General features: G+C 44.3%; 2 protein-coding genes across 5 annotated transcripts in view; one reads left to right on the forward strand and one right to left on the reverse strand.

Moving 5' to 3' along the window:
• The window catches only part of LOC136380711 (IST1 homolog), a 450,214-nt gene that overhangs the window by 24,766 nt on the left and 398,771 nt on the right, over positions 1-26,677 (reverse strand). The gene's annotated exons all lie outside the window — the stretch shown is intronic.
• Positions 3,816-25,637, forward strand: ZNF821 (zinc finger protein 821). 4 transcript variants are annotated; one of them, XM_066349066.1, is made up of 9 exons: positions 3,816-4,112; positions 4,756-4,818; positions 5,979-6,096; positions 7,392-7,508; positions 18,168-18,293; positions 21,507-21,652; positions 22,421-22,525; positions 23,712-23,878; positions 24,665-25,637. In XM_066349066.1, the coding sequence occupies exons 4-9, from the start codon at positions 7,469-7,471 to the stop codon at positions 25,317-25,319; spliced, it is 1,239 nt and encodes a 412-aa protein (XP_066205163.1). In that variant the 5' UTR covers positions 3,816-4,112; positions 4,756-4,818; positions 5,979-6,096; positions 7,392-7,468; the 3' UTR covers positions 25,320-25,637. The 4 variants fall into 4 exon arrangements, with proteins under 4 accessions (XP_066205163.1, XP_066205162.1, XP_066205165.1 ...); XM_066349065.1 differs by having other exon boundaries at positions 6,009-6,096; XM_066349068.1 differs by lacking the exon at positions 18,168-18,293 and having other exon boundaries at positions 6,009-6,096.

A 26,677-nucleotide genomic window follows, 5' to 3' on the forward strand; every position in this document is an offset into this window, starting at 1 on the left:
CAGCCTTATACAAAAACTAATCCAAAATGGGTCAAAGACTTAAAGGTAAGAGTTTTTTTTTAAATTATTTTTATTTATTTATTCATTTTAGAGGAAAGAGAGAGAGAGAGAGAGAGATTGAGAGAGAGAGAGAGAGACAGAGGGGGGAGGAGCAGGAAGCTTCAACTCCCATATGTGCCTCAACTGTGCAAGCCCAGGGTTTTGGGCCGGCAACCTCAGCATTCCAGGTCAACGCTTTATCCACTGCGCCACCACAGGTCAGGCTTAAAAGTAAGAGTTTTTAAAACTCTTAGAAGAAAACATAGGTGTAAATCTTCATTACAGTTGCTTAGAAATGACACCTAAATCACAAGCAACCAAAGAAAAAAATATATAAATTGAATTTCATATAAATAAAAAATTTTGGTGCTTCCAAGAACACTATCAAGAAAATAAAGACAGTCTACAGAATGGAAGATAATTTTTGCAAATATATCCTATAAGGGTCTAGTATCCCGAATTTTAAAAACAACTCTTACAAAAAGACAAACCAACTTTAAAATGAGCATGGAAATTGTATAGATGGTCAATAAAAATCACATGAGAAGATATTCAACATTCTTAGTTTTCAGGAAAATGCAAAGCAAAACCACTGTGAGAGGCCCTGGCCAGTAACCTCAGTCCTTGTGTCTTCCTGAAACACTAAGGTTGCTGGTTCAATCCCTGGTCAGGGCACATACAAGAAGCAACCAGTGAATGCAAGACTAAGTGGAACAACAAATAGAATGCTTCTCTCTCTCTCTCTCTCTGTCTACCTTTCCCACTTTCTCTCTCTAAAATCAATCAATTACAAAAAAAACCCCACAATGCGGTATCACTTCATATCCACTTGATGGCTATAATGAAAAAGATGACACGTGTAGCCCATGGTGTAGAGAAATTTGACCCCTCATATATTGCTGGTAGGTATATAAATTGATGCAGGCACTTTGGAAAACAGTTTGGTAATTCCTTTAAAAATTAATCATAGACCTGGCTAGTTAGCTCAGTCCTTAGAGCTTCATCCCAGAATGACAAGGTTGCTGGTTGGATCCCAGGTCAGGGTACACATCGCACATTTGGGAAGCAACCAATAGATGCACAGTTAAGTGGAACAACAAATGAATGTTTCTCTCTCTCTCTCTCTCTCCCCTCACTTCTCTCTGTCTTTGTAAAATCAATGAATAATTTTTAAAAAATTTAAGTTAAACATAGAGTTACCCTATGATTCAAAAATTCCACTCCTGAGAGAAGTAAAAACATGTTCATATAAAAATTTTACACTAATGTTCACAGCAACATTATTCAGAATAGCCAAAAAGTGGAAACAATACAAATATTCATCAACAAATGAATGGAAGTGAAATGTGGTACTGTATATCCATACAATGGAATACTATTATGTACCCATAAAAAAAGGAATGAAATTATAAAACATGGATGATCCTTGAAAACATTATGCCAAGTGAAAGGAGCCAGACACAAAAGGCCCCCTGTTGGGTGATCCCATTTATATGAAATGCCCAGAATAGGCAAATCCATAGAGACAGAAAATAGTGAATGCCAGGTGCTGCAGAAGGAAGAATTAGGCAGTGACTGCTAATGGGTGTGTGGTTTTTTGGGGGGTGATGAAAACATTTAAAAATTAGATAATGGTGATATTGCACAATCTGTGAATATAGTAAAAACCACTGAATTATGTACACTTAAGGATGAAATTCATGGTGTATTATTATATCTTAAATAAATTTTTAAATGAAATTCTTTCAATTGTCCTACCAGTATTATAATGTAAAGCCCTAACAAAATCATTGTAGGATCCAACAAATACTGAACAGATTAGGAAGCTGTTTAAAAGGAATGTTAATATAGTTGAAGGATGAAGGGGCAAAATAATAGCATAACTATATGAGTAGATTGGGAAAGTACAAATAAAAAAATGAAGCTGAAAAAAAGCCGTAATTAATTAAAAAGTCCTTTAGATACAGAATCAGTTTAGATGAGAGCAGAGGAAAAAGAAACTAATTCCTTATTTTAAAATTTCCTCTTATTTCTTTGTAATCCTGAGTCACAACACCTCAGACATTTCTAGACCACGGGATGGTTATAAGAATAGCATTATTACGATCCCATTTTATTTGCAACTCAAGGAGATGGAACAAACAGCTTAACTTTACACAGTAACTTAATGATGAAGCCAAGAAATTTCATTAGAGACTTTCCCCTAATGCTTTACCTGCTAGCTACTTTTATGTTGAAAATATCAATTATGTCAACTGTAAAGTGATGTAATAAAGTCCTATTTGTATTCCTTGGCCTAAATTCACCAAGAACTACTGTTAAATATAAAAGCCAATGTTTATTCCAACTTGCATTCTTACCTGAAACTCTAAAAACTTTCTGTTTGGATGAGAATATTCCATTTTTGATTTGCTAGAAATTAAAATTTTAAATGAAATTAAAATGTTTCCTTGCCCTGGTGAAATAGCTCAGTTAGTTAGAGCGTCCCCCCAAAGCGCAGAGATTGCAGGCTCAATCCCTGGTCAGGGCACATTCAGGAACAGATCAATGTTCCTGTCCCTCTCTCCCTTCTTCTCAAGCTAAAATCAATAAGTAAATGAAGAAAAACAAATATTTCCTTAACCAAAACTAAAGAAAAATAATTTCTACCTAAATATCCCAACCACGATAAATGAATAAATGAATGAGCTTTTTACTACAGAATTGTGAAGGACCAGGATCCTTTAATACAGCCATTCTCTGACATTAAACACAAGATGCAGACAATGATATCATCTCTTTGGATATTTACGGGAAGGGCATTTCGCAAGAGCGCCTTATGCAAATACCAGGACTTGTTACTTACAAGCAAGGGTCAGCATCCTCATTAACTCACAAAGAGTATTTTGCATAATGCTTTTCATATGTTCACTTTACATTATTATCCGTTTTACATCTCAGGAAGCAGAGATTCAGAACCGGGAAGTGACTAGCTCAAAGTCATTAGGCTCATCAGTAACAGAGCTGGGTGGGACTCAAAACTGGATCTTCTAATACCGGATTCCATCTTCTTCCCACTGCATTCCCTACGTCTCCAAGTAAGCTATGTCAGAGGCAGGCTCTGGCATTCTACAAGAAGAGAGAATGAAAAGAAAAGGAAAGTAGTGAGGCACTAGAAAGGGACGGTGACAGGGGAAGTAGGTGTTTTATTAGGAAGTGAATCTAACCACTCTCAATTGTCCCAAATGTCCCTTAAGTGCCATAGTTCTACAGCTACTATTTTATTATTGTTTGAGATTCATGTTGGGAGACTTAAATGTCTTTTAAAAAATCTAAATATTTTTCTCCTTCGAGGTTCTGATAGCTGAGCCTAGCCTCTCCCACAAAGGCCCATAGGAGCCGAAGAAACCACGAAGTGTGGGGGGAATGAAGGGAAGAGGGTTCCGGTTGGGGGGTGACTAAGGTTGGGCTAAGGAGAGGGGGAGCCTGCGGTGGATCTGTGGTTGAGGGATGTGGGTTTTGTGGTTGAACTTGAAGATGGGGTAGGAAACCAGGATCTGGGCTGACAGGATGGAGTTCACAGGTCCAGGAGGGGGTTAGGGGTGCTGAGGAGTTTAAAGAGGCTCAATGGTCAGTGGGTTGCGAGGATGGAAGCGAGCCCCCTCTGGAGCGTCTGGGATTGGATGCTCCCTACAGTCGGACCCTTCTCCCCTTAAGCCCCGCCCACGACACTGCGCGCGCGCCTGGGGAGCCGGGAGGGGGACCAAGCTGGAGAAGGAGGGAGGGGGAGAGAAGAGGCTGTGCACGCGCCTCACTCGCCGCGGGTGCGCGAGCAGCGCGCTCCCGCCGCCCGCGTCGCCATCTTTTCCCCCTCCGTCCGTCTGTCTGCCGTTGGCTTTGTCCGTCTGCAGCGGGGCCCCTTGGCTCACCGCCTTCTGCTCGGCCCGCAGCCGCCCTCCTCCTGCCGGGGCCCAGTCCAGGAGAGGGCTGGTCTGGCTGGCCCGAGCTGCAGCCCGGGGCCCATTGTCCGGCGGTCCGTCTGTCCGGAGGCGGGGCCCAGGGACCCGGAGCGCCGCGGAGCGCCGAGGCGCCGGGTAAAACGACCCCCGACTACTTCCCTCTGGGGCCAGGCTGAGGATGCAGGGGCTCCCCAACCCCCCACTCTGGGTCACTGGCTGTTGATCTTTTGTCTGTCTGTGTCTGCGGAGGGGGCTGGGGGCTCGCTCTGGCCTGGGGGGCGGGGGCGGCCCAGGCTCCGACCCACCCCCTGCCCCGGTTTCCCCGGACGAGGCGGGACCCGGCTAGCTAGCCTCTCTTCGCCCCTCTGGCGTGGGAGGGGCGTCCGCGCTGCCGCCCTCCCCGCGTGGGCCCAGGTCGGGCTTGGCCTGGAACAGCCGGGACGGCCCCGGCGTCTGACAGGCGGGGGAGGAGCTGGGGGAGGGGGAGGATGGGCGTGGGAGTGCGGACCCGGGTATCAGTCCGGGAGTCGCCGTCTCGCGGACGGGCTTCTAAATTTAGATTTCAGAGAAGACTGTTGTCTGAGGGTTTGTCTGAGCCGACTCGGAAGACCACTGGCTTTCGTCTGATAATTCTTGGGAATCTACCTGGCTCATGCTTGAAGAAGCCAGAGGGACTATCTCGACATTATCCACATGCTCCAGACCAAACAGAAGTCTAAACGGGGTGAATAGTGAGGCAACTACGTGACCAGCTTTCTTGTCCTCTCCTTTCTGGCAGATACAGATCACTGGGATTCAGGCGAGTTTACTTTCCTCCGTGGGAGCTGCACCAGAGCTGGAGGTGGGAGTGCACCCTCTTTTCTTAAAGCTTGGATTTCACACTCGTGTTTTCCTTGCTAAAGTCTGTGGTGTGTTCTGGAAGCTGCAATCGAACACCTGTGGGAGAGCAGGGACGGTGTTGAGGGGAGACGTTGGCCCCCCTCCCAAGGACTCTTACCCTCGTTCTAAGACAGATAAAGCTGCCTTCCTTTTTAGATAGAATCCCTTGTAGATTTGAATCTCACAGTTGACCCTTCTTCCCATCCCGGTTTTCTTCACGGTGGTGATGTTCAGGCGGCTATCCGTTTACATTTTTGTGCTGGCTTCAGATCTGGGCTTGGGAACTAAGTGTTAAAAGTAAAACTCAGTGAGTGACCTTCAGAACAGTGTCTGGATTTTATTAGCTTTTAATGCCTACAAAACAATTGCCTAACCGCTGAGATTTTGTGTGTGGCCAAGAATGAACTTTAAGTGCCATTTATGTACTTACGAATTTATTTGTTTGTTTGTTTATTTTCAAGAGTCCTCTACCATACAGGCTTTCTTTTTTGAGGTAGGGAGAGTATTTGCTTAATTTTCCCTTGATCCCTCAGGTGTGAAGTTCCATTGGGTACCCTCTGGTCGGTTCCCCATTTGGCCACTAGGAGGATTATGAGATGCAGTGGACACTGCCAGTTTAAATATGCAGATATTCATCGGACTTAGTGTTGAACTAAGTTTCGGACTTAGTGTTGAACTGTTGCCTCACCAAGATGATCAGAATAGAGCCTGTCTCAAATTATTTGGCCTTCCTTCAGAAGCATCTTTATTACCTTTATTTCAGTTTCAATTTTTGATCTTGATAGAAATTTAAAGATTAGTTAAGATTTTATATATTTTTTTATCAATAGAGAGGTGTAGCTCTGCAAATTTTAGGAAAAAAAATTAAAGACAACCTGCATTTCATTCAGCTTTCCACTTTGTGATGCCACAGACTTAGAGAAAAAGTGTATGTTATCCCAAATCTAATATCCATTCACTGCTTTTGTTAATAAAATTACTTGATTAGAAAGAAATGGCCTACACAAAACTTAGAATAGAGAATGCATACCATTAGCATGAGAACTCAGCATACTGCCTTTTACATAGCTAAAACTCATTTTTATGTATATTTGGAGGTTGTTTTTTTTTTTTTAATTAAAGGTCTGAAAAAGAACTGTGTTTGATATGCAGATATGATAGAAGACTGCCTGAAAGCTGCTTCCTTTGCCACTTCCTGTGGAGGCCTGTCTTTGCCATTTGCGGTTTCTTTCTTCTTTTGGTAAGGGGAGGCAGGATCTGATTACAGGTCTGAGGTCCTTTCTAGCTACATAGAGGAGTTAGTTGGCATAACAGGAGGTGAGTCTTCACGAACTAGAGTGCCTAGCGTAGCTAGTAGTAACCTCTCATAATGCCTCTTAAGGTAGTAAACTATAATTTTAAATTTGCTCATTCAATGTGAATGCAATTTGAAAAGGCAGGAACTGAAAGAAAAATTAAAACGTGGCCAGATCCATATTCTGGACCTTAGTAGAAAAAAGAATCTATCTCTTTTTAATCTGTGTCTGTCTGTTCACTTTGTCTTCCAACGAAAATTTCACAGCTTCCAATACTAATTCATTTCAGGCTCTCTAACAACACTGGGAAAGTCTTATAACTAACCAAGAACCTCCAGGCTTAAATATCTGTTGCCTTCTGTTTCGGGGAAGCATGTGTCTGCAGCATTTCTCATTTGGGGAGCTTTTCTCTTTGTTTGTTCCACTGATCTCTCTGCTCAAAGAGGCTGGGTTGAGAAGAGACACTAAAGTTATTGAAGACCGCTGCTCCAGAGCATGTGAGCAGGCCCAGGTTGATGTTCACTTTGGGCTGCTGAATTAGTACTCGACAATGTGAATGGCATCTGGCTCTTCTGCTGAGAGCCAATCTTCAACATTGGAAGTCTGATTTGCTTTAGTGCCCTGTGATCCACAGTGCCCAGCACTGTGCCTGCATCACTAGAAAGAGGCTCGTGTTTCCTGATGTTGTTTTGAGATGTTTCCTGTCTCCGGGATGTGATGCCTTTGTCACCTCCAGGCAAGATAACTTCGTGAAAAATACCTGGAGGCTCCCAGTGGTGTATATTGCAGGGCTTGACTTCCAGTGGGCATGTGATCTGCCTCCCTCTTTAGCTTTTTGTGCTTCCTTTTACAATTCACAGGGGTTCATTCCTTGAAGCCCACAGTACTACTAACGCTGATTGCCTGAGTTTTCTTGCTTCCTTTTCTATCCTGTGATCTTGATATGATCTGCTTACCAGTATTCTGGGTTCCACAGATAGATTTAGAGTGGAATTCTCTAAATCCTCTAAAGGATTCCCCTCTTAAACTTTTTGGGACCTTGATGTTGCGCTAAAGGTGTGTTCATTTCTTTCTTTTTTTTTTTTTTAGATGTGTTCATTTCTTTATTTCTTTAATTAGTTCAGTTATCTATAACTGGTGAGTTTTATATGCTTATGAAGAATTTAAAAAAAATTTTATTTGTTAATATTGTATAATATATGGACAAAATAACGTGCTAACGAAATCCTTTTTATTGTAGGTCAGTATCCTACAGGGAAGTAGGAACATATCCAGTCGTGAAACTGGGAAAGGCCAGACCTCTTGGATCAGAGAAACATGTCCCGTCGGAAACAGACAAATCCAAATAAAGTTCACTGTGAGTATTGGGCTCTGTCTCCTGGGATTTGGGAATGTTGAGTATGGAAGAGTACATAATCTGAATTTAGGTTCTAGGCTCACACTAATTTGTAAAGAAAAACAGGTTAAAGGTGTTACACATGATGGATTTAAAAGTGTGTGTGGTTGCTGGAGACAGTGTTGGAAAACTGTCTTGGGAATCCATGCCTTTGACTCATCCTTAGTATTCCTATTAACAAACACTTACAGGGTACTGCTCTGTGAATAGCCTTGTGCTGGATCCCTGGCTTGAAATAACATAAGGATATATAAAACTAGAATGTGTATATACAAATGCTAAGTGCCAAATAGGGATGCTGCAAACTGTGTATACCAGTGGTCCCCAACCCCTGGGCCATGGACCAGTACCTGTCCGCAGAGAAAGAATAAATAACTTACATTATTTCTGTTTTATTTATAATTAAGTCTGAACGATGTTTTATTTTTTTTATTTATTTATTTATTTTTTATTTTTTTGTATTTTTCTGAAGTTGGAAACGGGAGGCAGTCAGACAGACTCCCACATGCGCCTGACTGGGATCCACCCGGCATGCCCACCAGGGGGCGATGCTCTGCCCATCCGGGGCATTGTTCTGTTGCAACCAGAGCCATTCTAGCGCCTGAGGCAGAGGCCACAGAGCCATCCTCAGTGCCTGGGCCAACTTTGCTCCAGTGGAGCCTTGGCTGCAGGAGGGGAAGAGAGAGACAGAGAGGAAGAAGAGGGGGAAGGGTGGAGAAGCAGATGGGCACTTCTCCTGTGTGCCCTGGCTGAGAATCGAACCTGGGACTCCTGCAAGCCAGGCCAGTGCTCTAACACTGAGCCAACCGGCCAGGGTCGATGTTTTATTTTTTTTAAATGACCAGATTCCCTCTTTTACATTCGTCTAAGACTCACTCTTGACACTTGTCTTGGTCACGTGATACATTTATCCGTCCCACCCTAAAGGCCAGTCTGTGAAAATATTTTCTGACATTAAACTGATCCGTGGCCCAAAAAAGGTTGGGGACCACTGGTATATACTATAGAAGTTAAGAGGAGAGAGAGCATTGTGGATTGAGGTAGCAAGGGAATGGTTAATGGAAGAGGCCCAGAACTTGAACTGGGCCGTAGAAGGTAGAAAGTAGATTTTCTTTAAAAAAAAGTTAAGGGAGAGATAAAATCGGGTATGAAAAACAGTATGAGCAAAGATTCAAGAGGGAATACATGGCTCTGGCCGGTTGGCTCAGTGGTGGAGTGTTGGCCTGGCATATGGAAGTCCCAGGTTTGATTCCCCAGTCAGGGCACACAGGAGAAGCCACCATCTACTTCTCTACTCCACCTCTTTCCCTACCCCACATATCTCTCTCTCTCTCTCTCTCTCTCTCTTTCTCTCTCTTTTTCTCTTTCTCTCTCTCTCTTTCTATTTCCGTTCTGCAAAGTTGGCCCCCAGGCGCTGGAGATGGTTCCATGTCCTCCCCTTGATGCTAAAGTAGCCTGGTTGCCCAGCAACAGGAGCAGAGCTTCGCCTGGTAGGGGGCTTGCTGGGTGGATTCTGTCTCTGCCTCACCACCTCTCACTTAAAAAAAGAGAGAGAGCGGGAATACATGTGATATGTTCACGGGACATGAAGACTTTGGATGGAGCAGAAGTTTTACTTGTCCAGAAGTGACTATAGGGCATGAGATTGGAGATGTTTAACTCTACATCGCAGAGGCTGAAAGGCCCAGTGAAGTTCAAACTTCAGTCTTTAGATTGTAAGGAGCTACTGAAAGTTTTTAACCCTTTGAATAGTGAGGTTTTTTATGCTCGCTGACCCTTCGGAGTGAGATTTTTTGTATTTTTTTTTAATGAGATTAAAGACATACATGTACGATCATACTCTGGATGGTCAGGAATTTTGAGGACCTACATGAACATTCGGAGTACTCGAAGGGTTAAGCAGGGAGAGTGGAGTGACTTTAGAATGTATTGTTTTGGGATGAGTTGCATGAGGGAGACACTGGTAACAGGAAGACCAGGTATGCACTCTTGCCTTGCAGTATTCTTCAACTGTTTTGGATATGTGTTTTCTTTCAGAAATTGTACTGTAAACTTCTAGAGGACAGAGACCATGTATATATTTCTTGGTATCCCTTCATCTTTAGCACTGCTCATAGAGGGTATTCAAGTACCTTAAAGCACCTTAATATATCTATGTAGATTTGAGATAGTTAATCAGAAAGTTTCTTATGATCTGGGGAGATAAGCATCCTCACCCCAAATGTCTATAAGAAACAAATAGTCCCCTATTATGGAGAATTGACTAAGTAAAATATAGCAACCTTTGAAGAGAATTCAGTGGTATAACATATGGAAGATTTTATTCTTCCTTTTTTTTTTTTTTTTTCCGGAGACAGAGAGAGAGGGATAGATAGGGACAGACAGACAGGAATGGAGAGAGATGAGAAGCATCAATCATTAGTTTTTCATTGCGAAACCTTAGTTGTTTATTGATTGCTTTCTCATATGTGCCTTGACCGTGGGGCTACAGCAGACCGAGAAATCCCTTGCCCGAGCCAGTGACCTTGGGTCCAAGCTGGTGAGCTTTGCTTAAACCAGATGAGCCCGTGCTCAAGCTGGCAACCTACGGGTCTCGAACCTGGGTCCTCTGCATCCCAGTCCAACACTCTATCCATTGCGCCACCATCTGGTCAGGCTATTTTTCTTTTAAATGGGAGGAGTAAGATAAACAGACTCCCGCATATGCCCAACCAGGATCCACCGGACAACCCCAGCCTGGGGCTGATGCTTGAAACAACTGAGCTATCCTCAGCCTGAGCCTGACACTCAGGTCAGCTGAGCCATCCTCAGCACCCTGCGCCAATGCTCAAACCTGTCGAGCCACTGACTGCAAGAGGGGAAGAGAGACAGAAGGGAGAGGGAGGCAGAAAGAAGCAGATAGTCGCCTCTTATGTGTGCCCTGACTGGGGATCAAACCCAGGACATCCACACATCAGGCCAACACTATCTGCTGAGCCAACCAGCCAGAGCCAAGAGATAGTTTAAAGGAAAAAAAAAAGCATTTGAAAGGACAGATTAGATAAGGAGTTAAGAGGACAAAAATTCATTAAAAACATACTGTATCCCAGGATAATGAGATTAGGGTGGCAAACCTTGAGATACAATTCTTTAAGTCCTGGAAAAATCTTGTAAGACAAAACAAGTTGGATGTTTCTAGCAATACATTCTAGGTGGTTGTGGAAGGTTGCTCAATATAAAGATGAGTGGTTTAAGACGGACTTAGAAATTGCTGCTAAACAATAAAACTGAATGGGCCTGAATGTGAGGATTATTAAGAGATAAAATGAAGTATATCTAGCGTAGTAATTTAACATAGTGGTTTAGGATTGTCTTCTCTAGGTGAAGGTGGATTTTGACTGATAGAAGACAGATGTGACCCCAAGAAGGCAGAGCAGGAAAGGCACTCTTTTTTTTTTTTTTTTTTAATTCACTTTAGAGAGGAGAGAGGGGAGGAGAGAGAGAGAGAGAGAGGAGAGAGAGAAGGGGGGAGGAGCTGGAAGCATCAACTCCCATATGTGCCTTGACCAGGCAAGCCCAGGGTTTCGAACCGGCGACCTCAGCGTTCCAGGTCAAGGCTTTATCCACTGTGCCACCACAGGTCATGCAGGAAAGGTACTCTTAACAGAGGTGATAGGTTCATAAATAACGCATCGTAGGAGTTGGGCCTTGACCTATACAAACCTCCTGTCCAAAGAGACTGGTTAGATTTGAGGAAAGATGATGGGAAGATGATGGCATGATAGTGGCAAGGCCAGGGGAGCCAGGGAAGGCTGTGCGACCCATGCCCGTATCCATGTAACATAGATCCATCAGCTGCATCTTCTTCCACCGTAGTCAGACCAAGATGAGCTGCTGTTAGAGTTGGAAAATAGCTGGACAAGCAGGCCATGGAGCGGGAGAGAATATCACACATCACACAGCTGCAGAAATGCAGTTTCTAGAGCATGGGAACATTCATTGTATTGTGGTAGAGTAGGTGGGACTTTCCAGCCTCTGTGGTGGTGACATATACAGGGCTGTGAACAGAAATATTTAGCTGCTCCTGAAAAGTAGACCCAAGGGAGGGGCTGTTTTCAGTGATACATTTGGGTAGGGAACTCTGAGGACTTCTCAGGTAGTGGACTAAGCTTGACCAAAGAAAAGTACGAACCTTCTATTTATTTACTATTTGAGTTCTGAAGAAGCTGATCTTGCCTTTTTTTGAAAAGTCATCTTCACATTGCCCATGACAGTAATAGCAAGTAGAAATTGGTAAGTTCAGTCTTCTGACCACTTGAATCCCCTGTTCCCTTGCAGTGAAATGGAACCAATCAAATGTATTGAATCTAATACTGCTTGTCTATTTAAAGTAAAAGGAATGGACTCAAGGTCGGGGAGGCAGGAAAGTCTGCAGAAGCTCTACTTCAGTATCAAAGCCAGTCTGCACTCTAGCAGAGTAATGGCTGAGCTCCATTAGGTCTGCCTTCTGGGAAGAAGATTGTGTGGCAGGAAGCTCAAAGCCCGCCTAAAAAGAATATATTAAGGATCTCCCGGCTGTAGCCTGGCAGCATTCATCTGATCCACTTTAGAGGCCAGTGTGCAGGCTGCTCTGACATTTACTTGGCTTTCCTTGGGACTGTCTCTGTATCTCAGAGCTATCCAGTTCATTAATAGACTTGACAAGAGCTTTTGGAATAAAACCCCAGAATTGTTAGTCACAGAAAAACTGCTGATGGACTGAAATCTGTTAGATCTTCCCTCCCTCCTTCCTCATCTCACCCCTTCTGAGTATAAGTTTTTGTCAACTGTTTCTAGAGAGGTTGAAAATAGAGTGCCTTGCACATGCTCATTTGGTGTGTTTATACCAAGCAAACCGCTAAGAAAAAGAAAGCCTTTTCTTAAAAGTTTTTGTTTTCAGATTGCAAAGTACGTACTAAAAACATTCAACTTCAGTTAAAAGTTTTTCAGCTTTACGCCTGACCTGTGGTGGCGCAGTGGATAAAGCGTCGACCTGGAAATGCTGAGGTTGCCGGTTCGAAACCCTGGGCTTGCCTGGTCAAGGCACATATGGGAGTTGATGCTTCCTGCTCCTCCCCCTTCTCTCTCTCTGTCTCTCTGTCTCCTCTCTCTCTCTCTCTCTCCTTTCTAAAATGAATAAATGAAATAAAAAAAAATTAAAAAAAAAAAAAAGATTTATTTAAAAAAAAAAGTTTTTCAGCTTTTACAGAGAAGTAGGAAAAGAAAGCCTTTGTAGTTCCTTCTCTTTTAAAAATTTCAACTTGTTTTATCTTCATTCAGTCATCGTCCCTGTGAGGTAAATGGTTATGTTCCAATATGTGATACACCTTGTGTTATAGAGATTATCAGCTAGAAATGGAATCGTAAGTTCCTCGCTCCCAATACTAGCTCTTTTATTCCCCCAAAGTTGGCATCTGCTCTGTTACAGTATGTTTCAGCTCCTACACTTGATTTTAGTCAGCCAGAAGCTGCATTTGTGAGGTGGGAAAAGTAGCTTTACAGTGTGAGTACTATACGAAACAGTATATTCTTATATCATTTTTTATTGCTGTATTATTTTCCATGAGAAACTGTAAGCTTACTTTTGCCCACTCTTGTATTTTAACTGCATCAGGGACTCGGGAATGAGAATTGTAAAATCTGGCTTTTTAAAAAAAAAATTTTTTTTTTTTATAGAGACAGAGAAGGATAGACAGTGACAGACAGACAGGAACGGAGAGATGAGAAGCATCAATCATTAGTTTTTCGTTGCGACACCTTAGTTGTTCATTGATTGCTTTCTCATATGTGCCTTGACTGTGGGGCTATAGCAGACCGAGTAACCCCTTGCTCAAGCCAGCGACCTTGGGTCCAAGCTGGTGAGCTCTGCTCAAACCAGATGAGCCCGCACTCAAGCTGGCGACCTCGGGGTCTCGAACCTGGGTCCTCTGCATCCCAGTCTGATGCTCTATCCATTGCGCCGCCGCCTGGTCAGGCAAATCTGCCTTCTTAATAACTTTCATCTCTGGTTTCTCATCTCTTCTGCAAACCTGCTTGCATGGCCCTGTTTTTATCTGGTTTGAAAAACCTGAGCCCAATTAAACAGTGTGTGTGTGTGGCAGAGACAGAGACAGATAGGGACAGACAGACAGGAAGGGAGAGAGATGAGAAACATCAATTCTTTGTTGCGTCTCCTTAGTTGTTCATTGATTGATTTCTCATTTGTGCCTTGACTGTGGGGCTATAGCAGACCGAGTAACCCCTTGCTCAAGCTGGCGACCTCGGGGTCTCGAACCTGGGTCCTCTGCATCCCAGTCCGATGCTCTATGCACTGTGCCACCACCCGGTCAGGCTAAACAGTGTATCTTGATTTCAAACTAATAAAAGGAGAGGTGGCACCTCACTTTGTACTGGGGGAGCTTAGATGACTTGTTCTCAGCTATTAATAGACAAATAAATACCCATGTTAAATAAGATGGTTACCCTTTATTAATATTTAGAGATAAGAGGATTTTTCAAACCTACTTCAGCAGTCTCAAGATAGAAGGGAATAATTCTACATTATACAAGTAGGCAATTGTATAACACTTCTTAATCACTAGTATCTCTATGGATCACATTATACTTAATTATGATATACTTTTAGCAAGTGTCACTGCCTACTTCTGAAAGGATAATTCTAGACAGCCAGGTTTTAGGGACTAGGTAAATGACAACTAGAGGACAATTCATATATCTTTTTCTATGAGGTCTGCCAAAATCACGTCTTTTGCATTTTTCTGAAGCTGGAAACAGGGAGAGACAGTCAGACAGACTCCCGCATGCGCCCGACCTGGATCCACCGGCATGCCCACCAGGGGGCGATGCTCTGCCCACCAGGGGGCGATGCTCTGCCCATCCTGGGCGTCACCATGTTGCGACCAGAGCCACTCTAGCCCCTGAGGCAGAGACCACAGAGCCATCCCCAGCGCCCAGGCCATCTTTGCTCCAGTGGAGCCTTGGCTGCAGGAGGGGAAGAGAGAGACAGAGAGGAAGGCGCGGCGGAGGGTGGAGAAGCAAATGGGTGCTTCTCCTGTGTGCCCTGGCCGGGAATCGAACCCGGGTCCTCCGCACGCTAGGCTGACGCTCTACCGCTGAGCCAACCGGCCAGGGCTCAAAATCATGTCTTTTTTTATGTTTTGTATATAGTTTGCTTTGGATGTTTAAAATAAAAAATGGCCCTGCCTGACCAGGCAGTGTTGCAGTGGATAGAGTGTCAGACTGGGACTCAGGGATCCTAGTTTCAAACCCCTAAGATTGCTGGCTTGAGCCCAGGGTTACTGGCTTGAGCGTGAGATCATAGACATGACCCCACGGTCGCTGGCTTGAACAAGAGGTCACTGGTTTGGCTGTAGCCTTCTGGTCAAGGCACATATGAGAAAGCAATCAGTGAACAACTAAGGTGTCCCAACAAAGAATTGATGCTTCTTATCTCTCTCCTTTCTGTCTGTCCCTATCTGTCCCTCTCTCTGTCTCTGTCTCTCTTGCTAAAACAATAGGTATGGCTCTGAGGAATAAAGTTTACCTTAGCCTTTTTTTCGCAGATCAAGAACAGAGTACAGCTTTTCTCTCCAAAAAGCCAGAAAGGAATGACAGAATTAATTTATCTCAACTGTCCTAGATGAGATTGCCTAGGTGAACCAAAAGTCCTAGATAGGGAAGTTATGTGGGACAGACCCTTCTCTGTTCTGTGAAAGCCTGAATATTTAAACATCAATAAACAAAAATAAAGTTTAAGCTCCCATTGCTGGAGACCAAACTGAATTACTAGCTGATCTTCAAATGTACATCATATACTTTTAGGTGTCCTTTTACTAATCCAATGGTGATTCCTTCAGAAAGGGGGAGAAAGTATCTATACATGTTTTTAATATGCTATAAACCTAGCTAACTGGTGAGAATGATCTTCCCCTTGATAATAATATGCTGGTAAATAACTTGTTCTTTTTTTTTTTTTTTTTAATTTATTTTTTACAGAGACAGAGAGTGAGTCAGAGAGGGATAGACAGGGACAGACAGACAGGAATGGAGAGAGATGAGAAGCATCAGTCATTAGTTTTTCATTGCGCGTTGTGACACCTTAGTTGTTCATTGATTGCTTTCTCATATGTGCCTTGACCGCGGGCCTTCAGCAGACCGAGTAACCCCTTGCTGGAGCCAGTAACCTTGGGTTCAAGCTGGTGGGCTTTTGCTCAAACCAGATGAGCCTGCGCTCAAGCTGGCAAGCTTGGGGTCTCGAACCTGGGTCCTCTGCGTCCCAGTTCGACACTCTATCCACTGCGCCACTGCCTGGTCAGGCTATAACTTGTTCTTTAGTGCCATATCTGCCCATAGCTACCAGGCCCGAAAACTTGCACCTACCCAGAATTCAGCAAACGTTCTAGTTGGCCATGGTCTTGTGGTTATAGTGGAAACCAACAAGAAGAAGAAATTAAATATTACACTTCTGCAAAGAAAGAAGAGAAAACACTATAACACAGAATTCACTTTTTGCTTTTCCCTAGCAGTAATTTTTGTCCAGTGTGTAATCTTGGATATCATGAAAATGGACTTAAAGCAGCTTATTTTTGTTTTACTTGAGGGCTGTGTGGTTGCAGTTCATTTCAACTCTAACCACCTTTCTTCTCACTGACTGTATCACAGTAGCCATAATATTACTTACTCTAGCCCAGGCATGGTAATACCACATGGTATCAGAACTATCAATATTGGCCCAGAGAACGTTATTTTGATATTTGAGTTGTGTTTATCAGTTCCTTATGGTATGAAGGTAACTAACACTAGGATCAGAGCTGTTCTTCTCATAGAGACAGCATTTATTTTAAGCAACATTCTGCTTATATCTCTATTAGAAAGCAATTTAAAAATACAGAAATTGGAGTTGGGCAGACCTGGGTTTGAATACTTAGTTCTACCATAGAGCTTAGTTTTCTCCTAAGTATAGGTATTATGTGGGTAGTAATACCTACCACATAGAATTTCAAAAAATTAATGTGAAGTAACTATAAAGCACTTAACAGAGTCTAGAGCTAGGAAGTGCCAATTACTAGGTATTATTAGTGCTCAGCACTTAACATATAATAAATGCTCAATGAGTATTTACTGAATGAATGCCTAAGTCATCACATGAAGCCTTCTTCACATCAGTTCTTTCATTGCCTAAGGACTGGTGGTGCAGATCAACTAACCTGTTCATTTTTCCTACATCATTGTCTCCTGCCTTGGAACCTGATCCTGTTTACTTCCCTTTCTCTCCTCAGTAAGAAAGCGCTATTAGTCTATTGTCAAGCATTTCACTAGGGCTTTTTATTATTCTCTCTTGGTAGCTGGAGAATGGGGACTATAGTTTCCACTCTGACTGAGATAATGGAAACCTCGAGAAACCCAATTCTCTTTTCTCCTTATGCCTGGCCTCTTGGAAATAAAAGAGCACTTAAATGTTAACTCTTCAGTAGCCATCAGAAGTAAGTGCATAAACAGAATGGATCTAGAGCTTTTGGATACTTCCTGCAAAAAAATAAAAAAAGACATTGGATCATTGGACTAAAGACACCAGATGAAATCCTTTTGCAAATTAGATGGCACGACATTTCCAGGAAATGTGTTCCTAAGCAGGAGTTCTTTTAATCCGTTATTCAGCTAGTTGTTGATTTGCTTGTGGCTATGAGAAAGGTAGGTAAGGAAGAACTTCCAGAGCATGTTTTAGAAAGAGTGGATAAAAGTTGGGATTAGCATTGTTATCTAGATGGAGTATGTGAAGCACTGATTTACATGTAGTCAGAGACAGACACTGACTCGGTCATATTGCTAGTACCTTAAGATTCACAGATTGGGCCCTGGCCGGTTGGCTCAGTGGTAGAGCGTCGGCCTGGCGTGCAGGAGTCCCGGGTTCGATTCCCGGCCAGGGCACACAGAAGAAGCGCCCATCTGCTTCTCCACCCCTCCCCCTCTCCTTCCTCTCTGTCTCTCTTCCCCTCCCGCAACCAAGGCTCCATTGGAGCAAAGTTGGCCCGGGCAATGAGGATGGCTCTATGGCCTCTGCCTCAGGCGCTAGAATGGCTCTGGTTGCAACAGAGCAACGCCCCAGATGAGCAGAGCATCGTCCCCTGGTGGGCGTGCCTGGTGGATCCCGATTGGGCGCATGTGGGAGTCTGTCTGACTGCCTCCCCGTTTCCAACTTCAGAAAAATACAAAAAATAAAAATAAAATAAAAAAAAGATTCACAGATTGCGTCAGATTTGTTGCTCTATCTCATCCTGTCCCGCTGCCTCTTGCCTCTGTCTGCCCAATCCTGATGGAGGGTTATAAGTGGAATTGAGATTCTGAAGCTGAATTTGTAAAGTAGCAATTGATCACCTTTTGAAAAGAAGTAAAGATTAGGAAGGTTTAAGGGATGCAAATGATGCTTTCTGGAGCATCAGGCTTACTGCCCAGAAACAGGTGTGGACAACAAGCTGACTTGGAGACAAATGACTCCACCACAGGGTACCTGCCTGTCACCTTTGAATGGTCTGATTTTCCAATGAGCTTGCCTGAGGATGTGCTGCCCAGCTGGTGGCCTGACTCTTTCCTTGTGACCACCAGGGGATCAAGTATTTGCTGGATTAGAAGAGCAAGCCCGCCAGGCGATGATGAAAACGGATTTTCCTGGAGACCTTGGCAGTCAGCGACAAGCTATCCAACAACTAAGAGATCAGGACTCCAGTAGCAGTGAGTTCTACACCTTCTGGTAATGACTCAGGGCAATGGGGGCAGAATTATTAGAGTGTGTGTGCGCTGGGGATTGTGCATGGGTTGGGAAGAAGACATGAAGAAGGAGATTTGTAGATCTTCAGTGTTCCCAGAGATGTTCTAAGGTGCATGGGCAATTGCTTATCCAGAGTGAGAATAGGTTTGGCTTTATAGGTTTTTGGGGTTTTTTTTTAAGAGACAGATTGAGGGACAGACAGACAGGAACAGAGAGATGAGAAGCATCAGTTACCAGTTTTTCATTGCAACTTCTTAGTTGTTCATTGATTGCTTTCTCATATGTGCCTTGACCGTGGGCCTTCAGCACACCGAGTAACCCCTTGCTCGAGCCAGCGACCTTGGGTCCAAACTGTTGAGCTTTTGCTCAAACCAGATGAGCCCGCACTCAAGCTGGCAATCTCAGGGTTTCGAACCTGGGTCCTTCGCATCCCAGTCTGACGCTCTATCCACTGCGCCACCACCTGGTCAGGGTTGTTTTGTTTTTTAAACTCATGTACAATAGTACTTGACACAGTGCCATACACAGATAGGTTTGATGATTGTGATAGATAGGAATATAGGAATAGTTAGTACTCAAGCAGCCCCTGGGTTAGGTCAAGTGAAAATTAAAAAAAAACTTCGTCTCCTTGGCTTGTTTATTCATAATTAATAAAATGTAAGAATGGCATTGATGAAATTTTTGCTTGAGGGCCTAGTTTTAATGTCATACAAGAGACTTTGCGTACCAATGAGGCTATGCATCATATACAATGCTAACATCAAGGTCTTCCCTTTCCACACTAAGTCTGAAGTAGATCCCTGTGGTTGAGAGATGGAAAAGACGGTGGCTGGTGGCCAGTGGAGCCTTGTAGATCGTCTATTCTGTGACCTGCCTGAACAAATACACCTTGGAATGTGTTGTTTTCCATGACAATTTCCACACTTTACTAATCTCATTCAGTACGAGTTATTGTTGGTATCAGTTCAGACAGACACATCAGATTTTTCTCCATGTTTCGGATTGAGGAAGAGTGAGGAGAGAGTTCTGCACCCTTCTTGTTTTCACTCAAACTAGTAATTTAGCAACAAAAAATTAATAATTTGGCAATTAATTGCTCAAGTAGAGAAAAATGAACCCATATCTTTCTAGAAAACCTGTTGGAGCCACCAGTTTGAGTAACAGGTAGGAATGGGAACATCTATAAAAGTCTAATGGGTGTGTCTATTCTGGAAAAGATGTATCCCTCTGGACAGCACACTTTTTTTTTTTTTTTTTAATTTAGTGAGAGGAGGGGAGGCAGAGAGACAGATTTCCTTCCACATGTGTCTCTACCAGGATCCACCCAGCAAGTCCACGAGGGGGCAATACTCTGCCCATCTGGGATGTTGCTCTGCTGTTCAGCAGCCGAGCTCTTCTTAGGGACTGAGGTGGAGGCCATGGAGCCATCTTCAGCGCCTGGGGCCCACTCACTTCAATCAAGCCATGGCTGCAGGTGGGGGTGGGAGAGGGCGTCCAGGTGGAGAAGCAGATGGTCACTTCTCCTGTGTGCCATGACCAGAAATTGAACCCAGAACATCCACATGCTGGGCTGATGCTCTACCACTGAGCTAACTAGTCAAAGCCCTTACTTTTTATTTTATCTTTCAAGTAGAGAGATAGATATATTTGGATGTTGGATAAATTACAAAAATGCATTTGATACATTGTTGTCTTAGACTAAATTTACAAATATTCCAGATAAGCTGGTGAGATAATATGGTATGATTTAATCTGTGCCAATCCTTCTTTACTGAGATGGATTCAAACTAAAGCTCTGAGCTGGGGAATGGGGCATACGTGCCATACCAAATCCAGCACACCAGCCAAGTGGAGCAACTAACAGGGACATGTGTAACTGATAACAGATGATTTGGTTAGGTTTTCATAGGAAGAAGGGAAATATAGTAAGCCAGTTTTGCCCAGATACTGGTGGATTTAGAAATCGTACAAGGGATAGAAAAGAGGACAAGAAGCACTGTCAGCCAGAAAAGCTGAGTCTCACTGCTGATGCAGAGAGACTGGTGAAAGTACCCTGTATTTCTCTCTTGCTTACAGTCAGACCCAGGGGCCCAAGATCTAGGTGGGATTGTGATGGGGCTGGAATCTGACAGCTTCCCTAGGCTTGGCTTCCTCTTGTGATCTTTCAGGTACTAGCACATTTTTTCCTTTCAGAAAGAACTCCCTTTATTATCATGGGTTTCTTTTTTAAAAAAGCATTTTTCACTATTATATAAGTAATAGGGTAGAAAATAAGCTCCCACAAAACTTGAAGATCCCCCAGCCACAGGCAGACCTCCCCACAGCTGTATCTTCTTCCATAAACTAAAACACTCCATTCTTATTGTAGTCACAATAATTATATTTCATTCTAAAGTAAAGAAGAACTTGTTCCTTCTACTTAATGCACCCAATCATCCATCAGATAATCCAAAGAGCCTGCAGAGACAATGGATTTATTTAGCCTAGAATGCTGAGATACTAGCCAAGTAGTAAGAACACAGTGAGACGAATACTGCTATAAACTGCCTAAGGTTGGTTGCTATGCAAATTTTTCCATTATATTAAAGAGTCCTTTCCCTATAAAGTGACATCATTTTAACCTAATTTACTACTGCCTCCTTTACTGAATAGAGAGAAAAAACTTGTTAGTGTTTCTTTAAGTGTGCTCTGGGGTTCATTGGGAGAGGACAGATTAGTGGGACTCAGAATAGTATATGTGACACCATGAAGAAATTGTCAGGGGGTTCAGAGGGTTATGGAGAAAAGTAAGTTTATGAAATCAGTGAGAAGTGTTGGTAAATCAGAGGCAGTATGTTGTGGGAATGGTGAGGTACGTGAGGAGTGTGATTGGAAGTGTGAGATATTTGGGAACCATGGATAAGAAGTTACTATTTTTGATAATGTATAGAGCCCAATAACCATTTTCCAATTCAGTTTTGCCTTAGCTTTTCTCTTTAGTGTATATATGGCCTTAAGACAACTGTAGCTGGCTTCCACTTAACATGACTTGTACCCTACTAAGCACTGACACAAACTATATATTACTACAGAATATCTGAAAATATTTTCCATTATAGCTGCAAACTCTAAGGTGGAAAGCAACACAAGATGTGTTCATGCAAAATAAGAGCAGGTGACCAGTTTGTGTGTTCCAGGTGACAGTGAGGGTGATGAAGAGGAGACCACACAAGATGAAGTCTCTTCCCACACGTCAGAGGAAGATGGAGGGGTAGTCAAAGTGGAAAAAGAGTTAGAAACTGCAGAACAGCCTGTTGGTGGGAACGAAGTGGTAGAGCATGAGGCAAGTGACAAATGGCTCCTGAGTCTGGGAACCCCCTTACCCTCTACTCTGCCCCAGTGCCTCCCATCTAGATATAACAGCCTTCATCTGACGGTCTCCTGGGCCTTCACAGGAAGCCTCTCTTCCTTCACAGCACCAGTTACCCAAACCTCAGACACTCAGCTTTCCTTTCCCACCTACATATCACCACACCCACATACTGCTCTCCTTCCTAAAGCCCCCCACTTCTTTCCAGACAGAATATCCACCTTTGTAAAACTATTAGCTGACTTCCTGATGTGTTCTCTTGAATATGCTTGCACAAATTGTTTAATTAATTTATTTTAGAGGGTGGGGGGAGGAGACAGAAACATCTATCTGTTCCTGTATATGCCCTGACTAGGGATCGAACCTGCAACCTTTGCATATCGGGATGATGTTCTAATCAACGAAGCTATCCGGCCGAGGTGCTTGCTATTTTAAGTCAAAGTGTTAATTCAGTAAGGTGTTTCGTGAAGAGTCCTTCAAGAAGCATGGCAGGAGGAAAGCTAATTCTCTCTCTATAGAATTTACCTTGGGGGAAAAAAGTAGCTAAGCTCTCTCTGGGGCAGTCCTATGCCCTCATGGCAGGAAGCCTTGGAGAAAATGGAGACAGTTTTCCCTGTGGTCCATGTTATAATGTGTGATATCAGGTTGTGTTTTTCTAATAGGACACCCTGTAAAAAGAAGTAGGGGCAGGGAAGAGACTGAGCAGCAGTCTTAATGAACTGTCTACTTACTGAATTGCAGGTCGCAGAGAATTTGAATTCTGAGCCCTTACTTGGCCTCTGCCAGTGTCCCCTCTGCCAACTAGACTGTGGGAGTCGGGAGCAGCTGATCGCTCACGTGTACCAGGTATGGCGGGGGAGCTGCGTGCTCAGGAGCCTGAGCGCCAGCAGCTTGTTGATTAGCCTTTGCTTCCAGCTCCCAGAGGAACCTTGGGTTGTTGCTCTCCTTAAGACCCCACTCCAGCCTGACCTGTGGTGGCGCAGTGGATAAAGCATCGACCTGGAAATGCTGAGGTCGCCGGTTCGAAACCCTGGGCTTGCCTGGTCAAGGCACATATGGGAGTTGATGCTTCCAGCTCCTCCCCCCTCCTCTCTCTCTCCCTCTCTATCTCTCTCTCTCCCTCTCTCTCTCTCCTCTCTAAAAATGAATAAATTAAAAAAAAAAAAAAAAAAAAAAAAAAGACCCCACTCCAAGTCTCAGAACATTCTGGAGACTAAGTGGAATATGTTGGATAAATGTGTTCTGGGGTTCCCAGGCAGACATGCTATGAAAATTAAGTATCATTTTTAAAAATTTACTTAATGCATATTTTAAATAGGGAACTAGAAATAGAAACTAACATCTGCTACTAATGAGGGCTGTGTTTTAAAGAAGAAAAAATGAGTTAACATAAATGTTTCTGACATATGGGAGATAGTTAGTGTAAGTGAGAGGGACAGAGTAAGACAGACTTGTGTTCCGTTTCCCAACCCAGCCCCAGAGCACTGTGCCCTGGGAGCGGAACCAGAACAGCGTCCACACACGCGGCAGCCTGCCTTAGAGTATAAAGACACATCGTATAGAAGAAGACTCATTTCTTCAAAAGATTCTTTAAAGGACTGAAGGAAAGCAGGACACTTAAATATCTTTTGGATAGCCGTCTTTCCAGTTACCTTCTAGACTGGCCATTGTCACTCCCTTCACATGGACCTGTAGCTGCACAATGTGAGGCAGGCAGACAGAAACCATCCTGAGCATGAACTCCTCTCGGGCTCTGAGGATGTCTGGAGCCCATTGCTCAGTTTAGCCACACATCCCAGAATCGAGTCAGAGCCCTAATGAAACGAGAGCAATGGTCTGTGTGGCCGGGCCCTTCTGGAAGCCCATGAACACAAGACTTTTACTTTTCCAGGTGCTAAACAGGGAATATAGTTGCAAATCCTTTGTTTTCTGAGGCTACGGAAAGGGGACGTTTCCCAGAAAGTAGACCCTAAGAGGGCGCGGGTTGTCCTGTAGGTGGTGTGGGTTGACAGATTGAGGCTCTGTTTTACAGCACACTGCGGCAGTGGTGAGCGCCAAGAGCTATATGTGTCCTGTTTGTGGCCGGGCCCTTAGCTCCCCAGGGTCGTTGGGTCGGCACCTCCTAATCCACTCCGAGGACCAGCGGTCTAACTGTGCCGTGTGTGGAGCCCGTTTCACCAGCCATGCCACGTTTAACAGGTTAGCCGGGCACCTAACCCTCTTGTGTTGGGACCAAATTACTGGGTATAGGTTCTGCTTTCCCAGATCAAAGTAAAAGCTAGCGATATGTAATGCAGAGGCAACTGATTCTTGACTCTTCGGAAATACAAATAATGAGGTCAGTAAATATGCCTGTTCCATTAATTAGCCTTCTCCCAAGGGAAATGAATTCCCATTTCCTTCCCCTGTCAGAATAATATTTTCATCTAGGAAGAGATGTGGGGAAGTCCAAGAACTTTCATGATAAAGTATGGGGAAAGAAGTGACAGGGTGCTGAGAGGACCCTGATGTGAGGACATAGTCTCTGTGTCCCAGGAAGATGGAGTGGTGTGAATTGTGTGCTCGTCCCATTTGCTAGTGTACAATGCAGAGTTGGCCAGGGCAGGAGGAGGCTAGACCAGTGGGCTGTACCTCCCCTGAAGGCAGCCTCTACTTCAAGGAAGACTGCCTCCTCCCGCAGCAGGACTGCCTTGCACAGCTACCAAACGCCACCATTCTGGCCTGAATGAAAGGGCTCATTGTAAGGGCTTGGCTGATTTCTAGTGGCTTGCTGTGGGAGTTAGGTCAGTCTCTTAACTCCAGGTGGGCTTTAAAACTTGGTATACACCCTAGCCCAAAGAGCAGAGGTAGAGTGAAGAAGTCTCCCAAGCACTCAAACTGACCCCTAGTGGTGAACTTGCAGCAAGTGGTCTAGTTGGACAGGAATAAGTCAGAATTGAACCTTGCTAGAAGGCAACACTAACCATCCGAAATTTTTGCTTTTAGTGAGAAACTTCCTGAAGTCCTTAATATGGAATCCCTACCCCCAGCCCACAGTGAGGGCCCCTCCAGTGCTGACGGGAAAGACATTGCCTTTAGTCCTCCAGTGTACCCTGCTGGAATTCTGCTCGTGTGCAACAACTGTGCTGCCTACCGTAAGCTGCTGGAAGCCCAGACCCCCAGCGTACGCAAGTGGGCCCTCCGTCGACAGAACGAGCCTTTGGAAGTACGGCTGCAGCGGCTGGAACGAGAGCGCACGGCCAAGAAGAGCCGGCGGGACAATGAGACCCCCGAGGAGCGGGAGGTAAGGCGCATGAGGGACCGTGAGGCCAAGCGCCTGCAGCGCATGCAGGAGACAGACGAGCAGCGGGCACGCCGGCTGCAGCGGGATCGGGAGGCCATGAGGCTCAAGCGGGCCAATGAAACCCCAGAGAAGCGGCAGGCCCGGCTCATCCGGGAGCGGGAGGCTAAGCGGCTCAAGAGGAGGCTGGAGAAAATGGACATGATGTTGCGAGCTCAGTTTGGCCAGGACCCTTCCGCCATGGCAGCCTTAGCAGCCGAAATGAACTTCTTCCAGCTACCTGTGAGTGGGGTGGAGTTGGACAGCCAGCTCCTGGGCAAGATGGCCTTTGACGAGCAGAACAGCAGCTCTCTACACTGAACCACAAACACCCTCCTGTCTGCCCTCCCACTCACCCACCTACCCGAGCCCACAGGGATCATTGCTGCAGCCACCCACAGGGCTCTGTCCTTGCTGCCAGAGGCAGGCCCAGGTTTGTTGCAGGTGGACCTGTGCACCCCTTGCATGTCAGAGCAAGATGATGGGAGTCAGGAGGGACCCAGCTCCAGGCTGGACTAGGGAGCAGGCACTCCAGAGAACTGGACTCCCCATCCCACTGCTGCAGGGCATGGTGTAGGACTGTGGGGCCCCAGGGTGGCCCAGGGAGTTACAAGGGCAAATAAATTAATTTTATCTTTATTGGCCCTTTCCTGCTTTTTCTCTTAGTTTCATTCTAGCAAACGAACTGATCTGGGAGAGGCCTGGGGAGAACTTATCAAGCAGTGACTTCTGGCGGTTATCCTTTTCCAAGGGAGGGTGCTCCTCAAACTAGGCTTGCCAAGCGAAGATCCCTGGGTATTTGGGCCTTTACAAGTTAATGAGACATAATTATGACATTAAAGAGCTGATGCTAACTTTTTGAGGATCCATTCCCACAACTCTAATAGAGATAATTCACAGTTCCTGTGACTTGGGATCATGTCTACAATCCCACGCTCAAGCCGGATGGGCCTGTACTCAAGCCAGGGACCTCAGTGTCTCAGGTCAATGCTCTAACCACTGCACCACCACCAGTCACTCTCTCTTTTCCTTTTTTTTAAAGTTCTTTTATACTGCTTTATTTAGGAAGGGTCCATTTTTACTCAATAGATTTTATGTATTTCTGATATGCTTCTTTACTCATTAGTTTATTTAATTCTGAAGGGTTACGTAGTGTCATCTTGATCAGTCAACCATCTTTATAATAAGATTTATTGACAAGTCCTAGAGATTTTCTGCAAGAACTTCATTGATTTCAGCCACTTCTGATAAAAAAGAATAGAGTTCACTAGCAGCTTTCACACTTTCCAAAGCAACTTATTTATTCAATTTTGTCCTAATTTCAGGCAGACTACAGTAAACATCTCCCAAATGGCTCTGTGCAAAATTGCTGATTCCCACTGTATCAAATATCATTTTATGTTATTCTCCATTCCTGTTTCTCTGTGGATTTATGCACAGAGTAGATTGTGTGTACTGCACAGCACTGGCCTCAGGCCCCAGGGCCGCGGGCTGGCAGCACGCAAGGTGCAGCAGTGGGGGGCGTAAGTGTTGGAGGGTGTGTGGTAGCAAAACTCTGGCCACCCTGCAAGTGGAGGGCGTTACTGGCATTTCCTAAAGAGGATATAGTACTTAACACTAGGTGCTGGCTTCTTTTCCCAGCAGAATTCAGGGCATTTTATATTCTATCCCAGAGAGCA

Source organism: Saccopteryx leptura, chromosome 9 (genome assembly GCF_036850995.1).
Source record: "Saccopteryx leptura isolate mSacLep1 chromosome 9, mSacLep1_pri_phased_curated, whole genome shotgun sequence".
Classification (NCBI taxonomy): domain Eukaryota; kingdom Metazoa; phylum Chordata; class Mammalia; order Chiroptera; family Emballonuridae; genus Saccopteryx; species Saccopteryx leptura.